Source organism: Hermetia illucens, chromosome 2, assembly GCF_905115235.1.
Source record: "Hermetia illucens chromosome 2, iHerIll2.2.curated.20191125, whole genome shotgun sequence".
Classification (NCBI taxonomy): Eukaryota; Metazoa; Arthropoda; class Insecta; order Diptera; family Stratiomyidae; genus Hermetia; species Hermetia illucens.
In genome coordinates this window covers 152,720,093-152,738,608 of record NC_051850.1, presented here as the reverse complement: position 1 = coordinate 152,738,608, position 18,516 = coordinate 152,720,093, and the positions used below count along the sequence as shown (strand labels likewise).

At 42.1% G+C, this 18,516-nt stretch overlaps 1 protein-coding gene across 1 annotated transcript in view; it reads right to left on the bottom strand.

The window, feature by feature from the left end:
- The window catches only part of LOC119648843 (mucin-5AC), a 303,326-nt gene that overhangs the window by 246,234 nt on the left and 38,576 nt on the right, over positions 1 to 18,516 (bottom strand). The window contains exon 2 of the mRNA XM_038050718.1: positions 8,950 to 9,870. Coding sequence (XP_037906646.1) covers positions 8,950 to 9,175 — 226 coding nt within the window. The 5' untranslated portion in view covers positions 9,176 to 9,870. The remainder of the gene's footprint in view (positions 1 to 8,949; positions 9,871 to 18,516) is intronic.

The window sequence follows — 18,516 nt, the reverse complement described above, 5'->3', positions numbered from 1 at the left end:
AATTTTCAATTGTTTGTCTGACCCTATTCAATTTATAAAGATGAACGGAAGATAATAAAGAAGTTTCCAAATCACAGCATAAATTATATTGATAAAAAATATTTAAATTGTTTCAAAAGAATATTCGAATAAAATAATGAATGGCTTTTGAAACGAAATATTTTTGAATTGGTGGAGTTTAGATACTTTTGCCTTATGATCATCACGGTCAATGGCGGAACTAGATATTATAGAAACTGCATCTGAAGATAGTAAAATTGATAGAAAATTTTACTTGAATTCCGCGAATACCTTACCGGTAAAATGCTGGTAATTGTACCAGAGCAAGTCGCCGAAACATTCAGAACCAGTTTATTCAACTTTCCATTTTAAACATACGAACATTATCAAGCGAAAGTGGATCATTCTCGTAGATCGGCTGGAGTGGAAACTGTAGCTGATTTACAACATTGACAACGTTAACGACATTCACTGCATCTGAATACATCCAATCCAGTGAGAAATGTAGGTTGTTCATAGCCGAGTATGTATCCATGCATATGTGTCTTAAAACTGGTCCTCGAAAACCAATCATGACTTTTGCTTTTGTCGGAGGCTTTTCATGTTCAGAATAAGATTTTCCCATGCTTACCATAAACTGGGTTTTGTTCTCTAATGGCGTGACTACTTTTTGCATTGTTCTAGAGAATTATACGCCTTGGATTTACATGGATAGTGGTTGTCCAGTTGGTACCATAGTCGGTTAGTGGGTCTTAGGCCTTGTTTTCAGATTCAGATTCGTAAAAAGTAACAGTCGGAAAACAGCCGATGCTATTGCCAATTATTTGCCCTCCTTCTAGATATGTGGAAACCCCTCCTATCTCTTAAGATGAGGGAAGATTATGAAGATTAACATTGAGGTTAAAAGACGACATTTACGAGAAAGATGAAATACAGTATCTTTGACGAAGCTCAAGAACTCAGATACATTCTCAAAACCGCCGCCTTTCCGCTACAGCAGAAATTGTGTTAAATCTAACTTGTAAAGCTGAAGGACACTTTATTGAAACACTCTCGACATTTCTGCATAAATAGAATGCAAACTCTTGGCTAATCCACTTTTGTTTCTTTTTATGACTCTTTTATAGTATAACACGCGGTCAGAGCTAAACGCAGTAGAGGCTCGGCTTTGCAACATAGTCTGGCTTCAGCTATCGATTAAAGTCAATTGATTAATCGCATAACAAGCTGGTTTCGTGTAACAGGTTTTATGACCTGTTTAACTTTTCTTGTAAAATATGCGCTAACATTTACATTCTTATTGCTGTCGACACTCTGCTCGTATTAGACTAGGACTACATTGCAAAGTAAGAATGCTACTTTTGTGGATAAATCTGTTGGTAGTTGAGCATGTTCGGGTACATATTTGTATCTTTTTTGCTCGAAAATATAGACTAGATTTTATCTAGCAATTTGCATTGAGAATAATTAGCTGCTTTACCAGATAATTGAATCATTTCAGAAAATAACAATTCTTAGAGCGGTTTCACCTTCTTCGTTCGTTTTATTTGCTCATATATCCAATTAATCCAATTCAAGTTCATCATATTTTTTTCAAAGTCAAGGCAAGTTTCAGTTTCATTCGCAACTCATCAAAAACATTCAACACTTTCCAAGGAAATCCATAATTTTCGTCAAGATCTGTTATTATTTTATACAATAACATTCGATTGCGGATTTTCGCTTCCGGTGCCTAATCGCATCAACAGCCTCCACTCGGATTCGATTGAACCAATTCTTTGATGATTAGATTGTTAATAGTCAGCTTTGATTGCACGAACAATAACGTCGGCCAGGTCATTATAATCGAATTGAGTGAATTACAATCGCAGTATCATTTCGAACCGATGAATGAACCAATGAATGGGAAAATGTGATCTGGACCGTGACCATCTACCGAATCACTTGGTATTTTCCGGCCTTATTCTCATTAGATGCTGGGCGGGGTCGCAAAAAGTTTTCATTTGAAAAAGGCGCGACACATTCAATGGGTTCTCATAGCCTTTTCGGATATTTACAATAACCATTGTTTGTCCAGTTAACCAGGCAAAGGGAGTATTTTCCATACGCAAATCGTAGGCTATTGTACGGGAAAAGAGACAATCGTTGCGGGTGGCAGGTGGGACTGCTACAGGCGGATCATGCAGAAGATTCTTTTCGTGTGATAGCCCCAAGTTAGTTTAACTATTATGTGGGGCGGTCGTGATTTAATTTCAAACTGTGGAGGCTAATGAGCAGTTACTGTAGTTGGTTGCTACAGAAAGGAAATTTTCGATGATTTCGATAGCGTTTGAAAAACCTTTGTTGCTGGTACTACGCATTGCGTTTTCAGATACATATTGCTTGTACGATACTGGAAATTACTACAGTCCTCGAATCATCAACAAACTATAGTGCAAATAATGTGGATTTAGAATCAAAGACTAAAAATATAATTACATAATCAGAGGGGCTCGCTCCTTGTCCTGAAAAGCTACTGTTTCGCTTCAATAATTATAGTTTGACCATCATAATTGCAGTATCTGCATACGTATATCAAACGATCTTAGAACCGAAAGCTTTAGAGTGTCGCTTGCTTCTAGGTTCTTCAGACTCATTTCACACATATAAGGTTCCTTTCGGTTCGGTTCAGTTTCGGGATCTGCTAACAAGTCTGAAACGATGTTTCGGTTTCAATTCGGCATATATTCTGTGTCTAATTGAAATCGTAAAGCAGTAAACGCTCCCACGAAATCAATAGGTTTTATCAGGTTTCAATATGGTTCGAATTCGTGTGCAGGGAACAAAAAGCAATCCAAACTTACATATAAGCACGGTTCATTTTCGGTTTTGAACTTACAGCGAGTGGATTTTAATGATGAGTTCTTTAAAGTTGTTTGGTTTCATTTGGGTGAAATAAGCAGTTCACCTAACAGAAACCGTGTGAGAACCGTGTGTCTTTGAAAGGGTTCCATTGGGTTCGGTTCGTTTCCGGTTTCAGTATAGTTCACTCAACTGTTTTTTCCCTTTCTTAAGCATCGTGATCGTATACCCCCTCCCAATTTCTAAGACGGGGTCTGATCCATAGAGTGACATTTCTATTCTCTTCCTTGCCTGTTTATTGGTGCTTCATTACCTTCGATTCCATTATCGCCCCGAATCAAAACGTATTGTATAGATCAAGCCTGCTTAGTTTGTTTAGTTTTGCCAAAAAATTGCTCCACCTGCCCTCCTTATTGAGAGGAACCCATCGGCATTTCTCATATCCTACTAATCTGCTTCCCTGCTTACTCGTGTTTCAAATTTGTTATCGTGCATTAACATGCTCCTTCTCGTTGTTAGCTATTCAGAATACTATCAGGAAAAATGCCGATCTTTGTTCGCTTTAGACTCCTCAACTCATTGTTATCCCCGCAAATTATACCTGCACTTATTTGTGAAGGTGAAAAAGATTTTTAAGGACCTGAGGGGCACCATAATATCTAGCTAAATACCGAGACTTGAAGGAGGATCCATGAGCGTAGGAAACTTAAGGCTCTTATTAATGTAATGTGCTTGAGCTTCGGTACAGCAACAAATGCCGGGAAGCAGGCCGGTACGAAAGAGAAATTGTGTTTGCGCTGGTCAGAGGAGCAGAAGCTACCTCAAATACCATATTACGAGAGAACACGCAGGTGTTCGTACGTTTCATGATGTTCCTATGAGAAACATAAATAATAATAATAATCGTTGTCGCAACAATCCATATTGGATCAGGGCCTTGAAGTGTATTCGAGCACTTCATTCAAGACCGTAACGGTACACTATAGGATTCCAGTACCCTATAGGAGGCAAAGTGGTCAGCATTGCGCTCGCCCGATTTTATTACCCTAATTTGACTGAGGTCTGACTGGTGTCTGACATCCAGTCCGGATACAAATCCCTCTGACACCAGTGAGATTTGAACCGCGAACTTCCGAACGACAGCCTTGCGCTCTAACCACTCAGCTATCCGGACACATAAATGGTCCAATTATCTAAAATGACAAGCAGTTTAAGAGGTGGAGAGAGCATTTCCCCACGATTCTCAAATGGCTGTTCACCGTTACATACCGAAATAGATTACTTCTCCACACAACCGCGAAATTATCTCAGCCGTTAATGCACTTAAGCGAGGCAAGGCCTCTGAGCTTGAAATCACACTGCGGAACTGTTTATTAAAGCATCTACTACCTCTACAGAGCTGCTCTCATTCGTAAATCCTGAAAATCTAAATTCATTCTCAGTGAGGGGAAGATTTCGAAGAACGGTACACATGTTGAGTTCGACAATTGGTGTTTGCATGTTCCCTGTCTCCTCTGACCATCAGGTGAGAGTTAACACTGAAACCATCTACAACACAACCCTCCGCAACACCTATACGAGGGAAATGGATGCCGCAATAACTGCAGTCAACAGCGAATATGGAGATGAAGCATCAGCAAAATATCTTCACAAGCACCTGAAGAACGTTATCATAAATACGGCCACAAACATATTTGGCTCCAACCGCAAAAAGAGTCGGAACGGCTGGTTTGACAATGCCTATAAGCTAGCAACGGAAGGACGAATGCTGCATACCGAGTAATGTTGCATTCTCAATGGACGCGGACACGCGCGGGGACTTATCACGAACTCCGGCGAGTGGAGAAGCGACTTCACAGGCGGAAAAGGGAAGCCTGGCAGGACCAACAGGTCTGTGAACTTGAAAAGTACGGGCAGCAACCCTACCAAGCGCGGAAGTTTTACCAACAAGTCAGCACAATGAAGCCTTACACACTTCGATGTTCATCCTGCCGAGACAAAGAGGGAAATCTGATTTCCAACAGAATGGGCATATTGAAGCGATGGGTTGAGTACTTTGATGAACTACTGAACAACCAGAACATTGGCGAGTTGGAGGTTACGCCCACTGAAGACGATGAACAAATACTGTCACCACCAAGTATTGAAAAAACCGTCCGTGCAATTCATCGGCTTAAAAATCATAAGTCGCCCGAAGCCGATGGATATACAGCCAAATTGGTTAAATATGGAGGCGACAAATTACACCAAGTGATTCATCAACTTGTACTCAAGGTGTGGGACAGCGAATCAATGCCTGACGATTGGCAAAGAGACATTATCTGTCTCAGACATAAAAAGGGAGATATAACACAGTTCAGCAATTATAGAGGTATCACGTTGCAGAGTACCTCTATAAGATATTCTCCGCTATCTAACTAGGCCGGATAGCGCCATACGCCCAGAACATCATTAGCCCATACCAAAGAGGCTTCACTCCAGGCAAATCAGCAACAGATTAGATTTTCTCTCTGCGGCAAGCGACGGAACAACTGTGGGAATGTGGACAACACTTGCACCATCTATTCATTGACTTTAAAGCCGTCTATGATAGCATAGCCAGGGTAAAACTGTACACGGCCATGAGAGAATTCGGTATCCCGACGAAATTAATAAGACTGACTAGGCTAACCCTGACGAATGTGCGAGGCCAGATAAAAGCGACAGGATCACTCTCAAGACCATTCGACATCAACAACGGTCTACGACAAGGGCATGCCCTATCATGCGTCCTCTTTAACCTGACCCTCGAGAAAGTGATCCGTGATGCTGAGGTAAATGCAAGAGGTACGATACTCTTCAAGTCCACCCAACTACTCGCCTATGCTGACGATATCGACTTCATAGGAAGAACGACCCGAGCCTGCAAACTGCCTTTATCCTGATCGAGCAGGCGGCTATTGGGGCGAGATATTGGGCTGCACATCAATGAAGACAAGACAAAATATATGGTGGCAACGTCAGCATCGAAAAACAGCCAACAAACAACATCAACCGCACTGGTCAAATGGGAAGAATAAAGATAGACTACAACTTTGAGACCGTTGATAATTTCTCCTATCTAGGGTCGAAAATCACAAGATAACAGCTACGATGATGAAATCCGCGCACGGTTGTTGTCAGCCAACAGAACCTATTTCAGCTTACAAAAACTGTTCCGCTCGAAACGTCTCACCATAGGATCAAAGCTCTTACTGTACAAGACAATGATCTTGCCAGTCCTCATGTATTCCTCGGAGACCTGGGTTCTTAGCAAGAAGAATTGTGAACTCTTGGCCGCGTTCGAGAGAAGAATCCTCCGAGGAATTTTTGGCCCCCTACATGAGGATGGACGATTCCGTAGCCTACACAATGACGAAATCTATGAGCGATACCATGACCGTCCGGCTGTAGATAAAATCCAATAGGTTACGGTGGGCGGGTCACTTAATTCGTATTGATAAGGATGATCCCACCAGGAAAGTCTATAAGGGCAATATCTATGGTAAAAAAAGAAGACGAGGCAGACCCTGCCTAAGAACCCTGCTTTTAGGGATATCAAATTGGTGGACCTCGGCCCAAAACCGGGATGTCTGGAGTTCCTTATTAAGGCAGGCCTAGACCGGATACCGGTTGTTGCGCCGTTGATGATGATGAAGATTATTACTTTCGCCTCCTCCTGGGGGCAATAAGCAATTGGAGTTTACTCTGTTTATTGTCAGTTAAATAAATAAAGAAAAAACACAATTAAGTATGGTCTTCAGAGGGACGTTTAGCTTTAAACTAAGAAAGGTGACAGAGCCAAGGGGCCCAAGCCGAAGGCCGGCCCAAGCCGAAGGCCGGCCCAAGCCGAAGACCGGCATAGCCTCTGGATCGGAGAGTAAAAGTAGACATTGATTTTCGCGAATGGAATTTCAAAAATATGCGCGGGAAATGATGTCGGAGTTGGCAGAACAGTCCATCAGCCAATTACAGAGTTTACAGAGGATGCACATATCAGGGAAGATACGACCTTTGTAATGAAATTAATTGGGTAGGATGATCCGAGCGATCATCCTAAGTGGTCGACAACAACCTGGAGGGCAGAGCTATCCCAGAAACCTAAAGAAAATTGGCGATGTTGACCATGAAGGTCCGCCCGCAAAGATTGAAGCTCCATCAAAGTGCTCGGTCGATACGTTCTTGCACGCCTCTGTGCTAGTCAGGCTCGGAAATGTAGGGGGGGGGGGGGGGGGTCCTTTGAGCGCTTTGATCCCTCACGCTTCATTGCTACAAAATTAACGTGTCCATTCCAATGCGTGGGTCCGCACCGGATTCCAAGATAGACAATACAAGGGAATTCGCGACGGCCTATCGAATAACGACCAGAACGCGAGCTAAAATTGAAAAATAAAAAAAAAACGGCGAGGAGCCGTAAGTCTCCGGACCCGAGTGCCGCGATCAAGGAAGGGAAGATCCGCGACGGATCACAGTCCCGATTATTGCCTCTTCCGCCTCAGATCTTGAATGAGGCGCGGTCCCAGAGGTTCCCACCCTTCCTTGACATCCTCAGGCCAGTTTGTCTTTTTGAGGATGTCCCTGAAGGGTGGGACCCACGCATCAGAATAGACACATTAATTTTTTAGTAATGAATCGTGAGGGATCAAAGTGCTCAAAGGAACCCCCCTCCCCCCCCCACATTCCCGAGCCTGGCTAGCACACAGGCGTGCAAGAACGTGTCGACCGAGCACTTTGATGGAGCTTCAATCTTTGCGGGCGGACCTTCCCGATCAACTTCGCCAAGAAAGTAACAGTCACGGTTGCGCAAAACGGGATCAGCTCATACAGCAATATTCAAGGATGGTTCTCCCAAGAGAGTTGGAAAGGGTTAAGGAAGGCTGGATTGAGGCAAAGTCAAAACAAAAATGTGGGACAAAATCAGACATTTTCGAGACTTGAATTTGTCTCGACCTGTCGTGCTCACTAGTACATACTGATGCAAAGTGACCGAAATCGAGGCATCTGAAGCAACTCTTGAGAGATATTTGCTCCATAAGTCAGCACACGACCCAACCAATTCTTATCTTATCCGCGGTAATCAGTTTAAGCCCTGATTCAACCGGCAAGCTAATAATAGCGGTCTGTGTATCTCTGTATGCCTTCTTCATCTTTTTGATCGCACTTTTTTTTATTCCGCTAAGGTTGAATTATTCCCTTAGCGTAGCACAGATATCCTCTCGTGATGTGACCGCGTCTGCTTGCTCACCTAGCACCTTCTCCACTTGACAGCGAAAGCTATCCACTGTCTTCACACTGTCGCCTAAGTCTGTCAATTCTGGATCAAACAATCATTTTAGTCCGCGGCTAATCTTAAGCCGCTTTCTCCCAAAACTTGTAATTGGGGTGCCGTTGGCTGTGAAAAGCTTGGTTTGTGATGCTGCGCTTCTCTCTCCCCGTGGATGTAGTAGTACTGGTGGCACAACACTGGTGGCCACAAGGGTAATCCAGTCCCCAAAAGGTGGGTTAGTCGTCTGCGTTCAAAACACACTTCTTTTTCAAAAAAGGAGGAGCTTTTGTCCTGGGAGTCTTCTACCCTTATAGGGACTTAAGACTAACTCAGTGCTGGGACATTATCTAAGATGGTTGGCCGAAACCAGTCGATTGTTGCTCAATAGGTATTTCATTTTTATGAATCAATAAAAGGGAGCAGACCACATTTGCTAGCCATTTCGGTAACGCTAATCCAAGGGCAGAGGTGAGGCAGCATCTGGAGAGTTGCTTACTCCTCTGGGCGAAACCATGAAGTACTTTTTGAAAATGTCTAGGATCTATCATCTTTGTTTATTTATCATTTTAACAAACCATTCGGCCATATTCGCTTAATGTTACCCAAACCATCCAAAATTTCCGCGTAACCCATTAAAATTAATTTTCAGCCTTCTGAGCCCCACAGGTACCACCGCCATTGTGGTGATTTATTTGAAATTATAGCTTAGCACACAACATTTTTTCTAGAGCAGTTTACCTTTTGACTGACTCAAATGTAAATGAGATACACGTATGAGTGCGTCCAGCGAATTAAAGAAAAAACCAAAACAAAATGATACTAACCTTGACTCTCAGTCGTCGATGAGGCAACAGAATTCACCTCCGCAAACATAACATTTGAAGTGGTGTTACGTTGTGACACTCCATCTGCGGGGACGTTACTGCCGCTATAACTACTATTGGTTTTCCGTAGCACCTCGTCACTGCCCACTGGAAGCCAACAACAACTAGTCACCACTAGCACCAACAACAGCGAATCCATCTTCGTCATGATTTTAGCACAAAGCATTTTCTGTCGTTTTTTTTTTCTTTTTTGTGAATATAAACAAAATATTTTTAATGCAAATTATATTTAAGACGAAATAAGCGGCTTCGTGGAAACACGCGATGCTAGAGCAAACCTTAAAACTGTATCGGGAAGTCCGAACACGTTTAAGATTTTTATCACTTTCGCACTTGGTCAACACGGCATGGACTGTGTAAGGTCACAGTTGAGAATTGTATCTGGTTTCGGAGGAAAATTTAGGAAAAGCCCACGTATCTTCGAGCTGTTTACATTTTTGAAGGTTTCTGTGGACGCCGTGCTATGCAAAATAATTCTGATAAGAAAATCTAATCTTCGCGAAATAGTTGGGGCAGCACATCATACTCATTGGAATCGGACATTTCGCACTCGGCCGCCATCAAACAGTTTCTCGACTCATTTTCAACATTTTCCCGGCGACGGTTGCGAGTGCTGCAATTAGTATTGTGCATGCGTTATGATCGACTGGCGCGGCAAACAATGGCTTGTTAACTTCCTGTCAATATGTTTACACAATATATCGATGTTACATGCGACAATTCCGTCCATTTAGCAACGATCATTGTTTCGTACGTTTAATTCCGCCATGAAATGCTTCGTTGACCGACCTCCGGCGACGCCATTCAATCGTCCGCCATGTTTCGCTGCAACCGAATGCAACTCGACTTGGATGCATTCACCTGTAATGAGGCAAATAGAAAGTAAAAATTGATTAACTGCCTCCGCTATTGCATTTTCGTTAGTCGCCTGTGGATTAATGACATTATTAAAATATTATTGCAGTTTATGCTTTAGTCAGGTTTGCTGGGGGATGCAGACACTGTTTATAGTGCGAACGAGTGTGGTAGGAAATGGAGGAATGGAGACCTGAACTAATATATCAATTATGAAGGTAAAACCAGCTACGAACATGACAATTGAGCAGAATGCATTATTGCACGTTAGGTGCATGGACAGTTACTTAATCCATTCGTCACGGAATAAGTGCATTTGGAATTGAAATACCGTTTCAAATGAGGCACTAACTTGGCGATGCATGTAAGTCTGACTTTTGGTTTTGTTCCCATTTATGAACAAATGGAAGTTTGTATGCATAAAGTTGTTTGATTTGTGCTGCAGCGGTAGCTGTTTAGCGATGATGTAACTCTAATGAAAAATTATTTACAAGCACAGTGTAAAGCGGCTGAGATCTGTTGTTCATATAAAAGATACAAACGAAACGTATTTACAGAACGCAATTCTTAGAATCTAGTTCAAGGGAAAATACGTTTATTAACACCGATTCTGGTGTAAAATTGCGAGTATTTATATTCATGGAAATTTTCAGTTATTCGAATGCAAAAATTTGTAAGTCACCAAAGTGGTATCAGGCCTTAAACGACCCTCTGAGGTTAACTAGTGTCAACTACAAAGGCAGAACTACCAAAATAACTAGAAAGACCAGTTGACCTTGTATATCTACTTAATACCTAGATATTTGTATACCACTTTGCCACTCAATAAAGAAGGGTGGATAACATTTTAAGTCCCTTCATTTCATCCTGATAATATGTAGATCCTAGCAAAGTGAGGCTTACAGATCAAAAGTATGTGGCGGAATGAACATGCTCTGAGAGATCCGGTATGGTTAGCCGACGGGAATCGTCTGATTTGGTGACTGGGTCTGGCTCGCGTAATGGACAGCATGGCGTCGAAACCGCAAGTCGTGAGGCGGTTCGAAGTCTAGGCGCCACGACGACCAGGAGCATTCCTCCGCCTGCTGCAGCTGTTTCGCCACAATCTGTGGCGACCACTTCAGCAGGTTCGCGTGGGCAGCAGATGAAGTGGACTGAAGAAATGAACCTCATCACCATCCGCTCCTGCTACAGGGGCGGGTACAACATCTTACCGCCTTTGTTGCACACTCGACCAGTCATAAACAGCTCGAAGAACTGGAGGGGCCCAGGTCTGGATCGGGTGCAGAACTTCTGGTACAAAAAGTTCACCAGTATACATGGTCGATTGGCACACAGCATAAATCAGGTCATTAGTCGGCCGGAGGAATTTCCACCCTTCCTCACTGCGAGGGTTACCTACCTTATCCCTAAGAAGGATACGGTGCAGGACCCCGCAGATACAAGAGCAATTACTTGCTTAACAGTTAGTTAATGGAAGGGTCAATAAACACCTCTGTTCGAGGAGAAGCCGAGGAGGGCTGCCAAGTTGCGTCAAGATGTTGCAAAGAGCAACTCATTATCGACTCGGTAGTTGTCCTACATCTATATCGCATTGATCTCAATCTAATAAAGATTTTGGCAACAGTCATGGAAGGGTGGCACATCACCTTATCAGTGCGTACATCGGAGAGTGCCAAATAGCTCAGAGCCTATCTATACACGGAAGGGCATCTTCCTGGGGGATTCGTTGAGCCCCCTTGGTTTTGCATGGCACTGAACATCCTTTCATGGTTACTGAATGATGCTAGAGGGCATGGTTTTGTAATAAAGTATGTACGCACTAAGGGCGAACTGACACACTTGATGTACTTAGATGACATCAAGTTGTATGCTCGTACTGACGACCACCTTAGAAGTCGTTCGTCGTGCGCCTCAAGAAATGGGTGTTCGGTTAGCCGTCCGCATCAAACTCAAACTTGTGCGAGTACCATCGTAGCTTTACGCAGCAGACCACTAAATATACCAGCCCATGCAATCTTCTCATGAATTCAGAAAACTGAGTTCACTGGGGGACGCGATGACGTCTACCCAGCAGCAACACGTCCATTTGCAGTATTTGACCTCTTAGCAGGCGCAATCGTCTAGTAGACACGGGTTCCGAAGCCTCTGTCCTCCCCGTCTCCAAATCCAACAAACTATTTCCTCAGCAACTGAAATTAGCGATTACAGACACTTAGACATTAGTATCCCCATATTTGACACAGACTTCCTGTGTCAGTATGCGCTCTCCGCAACCTCACTTAGGTCGTCAGGGAAAAAATTCCAATCTGCTCCCCCATCACTCTTTCTATGGTTTTTGACTCAACGCAACACTGTTGGCTCCCCAATCTTCTCGACGTTGCGCGGAAAGAGTTTAAACAGCTACTTAAGCAGGGTATATGCAGACCTTCGAACAGCAGTCGGTCGTCTTCATTCTATTTGGTTCCCAAGTTCAATGGCGAATGGCGACCTTAGGGAGATTATTGACGCCTGAATGCTCCGACGATTCCGGACCGGTACCCTACCCACCTCATCCAAGACTTTGCACATTATTTAGCAATCTGTTGCGTTTTCTCGCCCTTCCAAAGCCTGCCATCAGAACCCTGTAGCTCTCAAAGGTATTCCAAAGATAATTTGCACACCTTTCGGACTTTTCGAGTTCATACGTATGACCTTCCAGAGATGCATCCACTCCGTACTACGGAATTTGGACTTCTGTTTTGTCTAGTTGAATAACATTGTGGTCACTATTTCCACCGATTCCGAACATTTGGCACATCTTGAGTGCATTTTTCAACGTCTCCTTGACATTTCGTGAAAAGTGCAGATTTCTCCAGCAGTAGCAGGCGAAATTTCTAGGCCATTACTTCTGATGGCTTAGAACCCTACCCAGATAAGTTTTAAGCGATCGCGAGCTTTCCGCTCCCAAATCGGTCATGACCTTAGAAGGTTCATGGGCACGACAAACTTCTACCGTCGTTTCCTGCCCAAGGCCACTCACCATCAGGCGTTACTTATCGGCTCACTATCTGGTCATAAGGTCAAAGATTCACGGGAGGTTGTGTGGTCTTCAGAAACCGTCCAAGTGTTTGAAACCACCAAACTAGTAGACGCCTCACTTTTGGTATTCCCTCAACCAGATGCACCTCTATCTGTGTTCGACGATGCCACAGACAAAGCTGGCAATCGTTGGGTTCCTTCTCAAAACAGTTGAATCCCGCTCAATAGAATTGCAGCACCAATGATCGTAATTTACTACCCACGTGTCTGAGCATCAAGTACTTTCGTTTTTCCTTGAAGGCAGGCCATTTACAGTGTTCACGGATCATGAGCCTCTAACTTTTGCCATAAGGCAAAAGCCCGACAAAGCGTCCCTTTGCCAATTTTGGCACTGAGTCTACATTAGCCAGTTTACATCGGATATTCAGCATGTGTCCGGCAAGGGCAACTTAACCGCGAATGCTTTGGCTCGGATTTCTGAGAACAACCTCCCAGCTGCAGTCGATTTTTCGGCAATCGCTGTAGCCCAGCAGGATGAGGCAGTTGTTCAGAGCCTTTAGTCGGACTCCAAATACAAGTTTAAGTAGTTCCCCATCTTTGGCTCACCTTCTTCTACCTATTGCAAGATATCCGAAAAGGGGCCTAGGCTATATATTCCGGACATTTTCCGTGTGGAAGTGGAACCGGCTAATCTCCAGCAAATATTTCTCGCCGTTCATGACAAAAGACGTCAATTCATGGCCAGAGGGTGCACCGCATGCCAAAAGTGTCTAGGGTAAGAAGGAATTAGGAGTATTCCCTAAGTCAACAAAGCGCTTCCACACCAAACATCTCGCCATTGTAGGCCCTTTGCGAGATTCGCACGGCTAAAAGTATTGCATCACGATAATTGATTGATTTACGCGGTGGCCTGAGGCAATCCCTCTTAAGGACATTACAGCACAGTCATGCACTGAGGCCCTCTATCGGGAGTGGATTCCACGCTTTGGTGTTTCCGCGGTAATCATCACAGACCAGGGAATGCAGTTCGAATCTACTCTCCTAGGATTTAAATGTCAGCGGATAACCGCATACCATACGCACTTCAATGGGATGTTGGAATGTTAGCTTCGAACGCTTAAGACAGCCATTATGGCACATTACAATCGGTCCTAGTCACAAGTTTTGTCTTTCGTTCTGCCTTCGTATAGCCGGCGGAGAAAAATTTGATGCCAGACCTGATGATCTGGTATATGGAGAGAACCTAGAGTCCTCGGCGACCTAATTCTTGACAAGAGAGACGGGCTTGAAGAGACTAGATTGTTGTACCTACTATAGAGGCCGTCGCCAAATTGAAGCCACCTTCGTCATGCGCATCCATAGATCCACGTCCCTAAAGAGCTTAAAGTCTGCACTCACGCTCTGGTGAAGACTGATGTCACCCGAAAGTCGCTGCAGCTATCATAGGAGGGCCCCTGTAAGGTTTCCGAGCTTGAGGAGCACGCGTTCAATCTAGACGTCTGTCGCAAGTCTAAGATGATCTCCTTAGATATAGTGAAGCCCCCTTCTAGGAGACGTCAAGTCAAGGAAGCATGAGCGCCGCGTTAGTTTCGACATCCACCAATTCGCTGTGGAGGACGAGCCTCTCCACGGGTCTTCTCGCAGAAACCCCTTGGTTTCAACTAGAGCGGAGTGTTTTGACGAAGTGATACTTGACGCCCGCTTCACAGCTCTGACCACGACAAACAATCAGCGCGGCCTCCGGACAAGGTGGCAAGTAAGACGATGTGCTGCGTGCCCGTCAGACTAGTCAACAAAGGGAAGATGCGCTCAGGTGGCCACGAAAAGCTTCAAAATAAATGCTAATATAATAGACAGTTGAGAAACACAATAATCTATTGTATACAAACGTGAAAAATAAATGATCAACCCAAAACTCTCGTGAATATCAAAGTGACTTCAAAACTGGACGGTATACAACCGATCGGTTCATCTAAACGTATATCAACACTCCCCGAGTCTTGCCGAATAGGCTACGCTTCTCCTCTATTGTTCTACACCATGTAGCTCTAGCCCGACCCCCCTCGTCCTCTATTAATTGCATGGTTTAGCCAGCCTCACTATACAATGCAATCCATTGTAGATTTTACCCTCCTCCATCATTGCATCCAGATTACCGAGTAATTTCGTTCCACGCTCACTGTCAGGTGGTCTATTTCTCTTCTTTTACCGCTACTGCCCGACATATTATTTCGCAATATTGATTGATATTTGAATTTAAATATAGATCATGGCATAAGCCCGAATACGCAGAACTCAAAACACAAAATATTTCACAATGAAATATCAAGGAACCAACCCAAACTTCACGGAATAGTGCTAGCTACTGATACTGCTCTTCGGTGTTAGCTGGCCGGAATGATACAAGTTCGCTATTTGTTGGGCTTGTCGAATAGCTCTACCCCGAGGCTAGGAATAGTCAACTTTCACCTCCTCCTTTCGTTAGATAACGAAAATATCGTGATGATCACGCCTCATAATCAAAGGATATAAACCGCACTACAGTTTCAGATACTTTTTTCTTTCTTACTTTCAATCCACGAAAACAACAAATGGGTTCACTTTCATGTGATCATTATTCATTTAATTCGGTTATGAGCAAATACACCATGCAGAACGTAGGCGACACAAAAACCCGATTTGCATACGCGTCTGACTGCAAAAGCACGAAAAACACTCTCAGAAAACCATTGATTTCCAAATTTAAAAGACAATTGATGATTATATCATTCATCGTATATCATTATATCATCCTAAATCAAAGGTCAGAATGATATGCTTTTGATCCCCTAGCGCTTTTTTCTAATTATTTCCACTTTCACTTGATGATAATAGTCAAAATAATTTCCCTTTAAATATCTCCTTCTACCTCCGAAATTATGAGGTTAAAGTGAGCAAAAACTCTTCGAAAATTTATTAATCACATGAAAATTATCAACACACAGGGATCCTGAAGGCACAATTAAATAAAGTGAAAAAAAATTGATTTCGTATTTCATAAATTCAATTCACGAATTTCGTACAATAAAACGCTTATCTTTTATCCCGTCTCCAACAATGACAAGGCCAATAATGATCCACTCGATTCGCGTAATACTAATTAAATTTGTTAACAAAAGGTGTACATGCACTGCCATAATAGAAATATGTGAAATTTTAGATGTAATTATTGCGAATAAATGGCCAGCAGAAAAATTCCGATCATTTCTAAATTGCATGAGAAGTAATTTTCTGGCCATTATCACAATGGAGCGCCAACTTGATCCCTATTGGCCGACAGTACCGCTTTGCTTAAAGTGCCAAGATACAAAAATGGTTTATTATTAAAATGCACCACTGCGAATATTATGTAAGGCTGTCCGGCTAAAAATACCAACGAATATATTTACTGAATCTCACATGCACGTTGCACAAAAATCCAATTTCTTAATTTCCTCGCATATGGACATGAATGAACTAAATTCCACTCACAATAGGATACTTGACTCAAAAACGTGATTAAATAGTTTCAATCATTTGTAATCTTTTTAGATAAAGTATCTCTTTGGGAGCCTTTGTTTCAGAGTCGTCTTTGTTGTCTCACGCTATTCATCTCGTTACCCATGCACATCAAATGACAAAGGAATTAAGATTACATGGAAACAAATCAGCCAAAATCAAGACAAGATTCATCTAATTTTTTTCCGGAACTAATGGATTGGAAGATTTTGGCATAAAGTTGGGAGATTTTGTAACCAACATGCAATAGAAACTGGAGTGCAATGTAACAAATTGAAATAAGAAACGCGTAACACCGTCAGCAAAAACCTTCACATCGGCATTCGCTTCGCTTTGGCTAAACCAGATACTCCAGCAATATTTGGAAATAATAACACGGGTTTTATCTGTTTAATTTAAACCAGCCAAACATATTGTTTCATCGAACTGATCATCACATACTGAACGTAACTCAAATTGATTTTTTCCTCTAAACGATTCAACGTGAAATACAAAAGAATTTATTTTTAATCTATTACATGTGTAAATGGATATTAATCCATGGTGATCGTCTTTGTAAAGATACTGGTAAGAAATTGAAAAAACATCGATAAAGCATGATAGATTCGTTTTGGTTTATACTTTGATTTAAATGCTAATGCTATTGTAACGCAGGTAAAAGCTTTTCCTCTGTTTATTCTTTAATCTAGTGGAAATAAAAGGAAATTCATGAAAAGTTTTAATGAAATAACATCAATCGCGAATTCAATACCAAAAAGATTCCACTCAAAACTAATTGCAGATTATTTAAAATTAATTTTATATTATGGAATAGCCGACTATAGCATTGGCGATGACCGTAGGCTCATTGTTATTTCCAATCTATTATTTTATATTATATAATATTTGAAGACTTTATAAAATATAAATTAAGATGCATCAATCTTTACGTAAGGGATTAACTGGTTGAAATAATTTCGAAGATAGAGGATTCCTTGATTAGAAACTTACACAATTTGAAATGATGAGATAGTTCTGCGTGATAAGTAAAACAGAATGGATAATATCAAAAACACTAAATGCAAAGAAAAGTTCGAAATTCATCTAAAGAAAATTTTCTTTTTCAGGTTTTATTGAAAATAAAATCTTATTTAAATCGGTTTGTCTGTTCGTCCGTTTGTCTGTCTATTTGCCTCCAACACGCACTTTTCGCAGGAACGGTTACACCCGATACGAAGTTTGATTCAAAAGTTGGAATTGTGGACCCCCACCCATATGGCGAATTACATTGCTGCATGTTGAACCAAAGAAGAGGGTGGGTCCTATACACCTAAAAGAGGGGTGCATAAATTTGTTTTCATCGAATATAACCACGCGGGGTATCAAATGAAGGTATCGATTAGTACATTTCAGCAAGCAGAGGCAGGTATCAGTTTTGACATTGGCTGCTAAGGGAACGAATACGGGTGTTTGAAAGAGGTCAATTACTGCAAGGGCCCATTCTCTGAAACTACCCAACCGAAAAATCCATGGTGTCTAGGCTCCGAAACACTCTTCGTTACGAGACCTGCTTAAATTAAGTTAATAATAGTATATTCGTTTTTTTTTGCAAATTTACCGCCTACCCCCTTACGTCCACCGATAGATAAAATGGACTAATATAGGTTTTAATATGAAGCAACATACCGAAAAGTTTGGTGGGAAACCTAATATTGTTACCAAGGTCAAAGTTCCCTCTTTCGCATCAAATTACTATCCCCAATTAAATATCGGGTATATTCAACGTATACAGGTAACTTTTTACACCTCAAACGACAACCTTTCGATTTCCAACATATTTCCTTTATACTATACAGTGAATAACTAATGTTTAAGCCATAACACCCACTCCTAATTGATACGTGCAGCAATGCACTCGCAGTAATCTGGGAGAAACATCTTACGTCTAATAAGTATTGTGCAAGTCCTAATGTAAGCATTTCGTGAAATTAGATGACAACGCATTTGTCACTACTACTATTTTTAAAGAGCTAATGCAGTAGCTCACACAAGCAGGCATTCTTTTTATACCTGGATCGTCAGACATGTCTCAAAAGAAGAGGAAGATAAAATTAA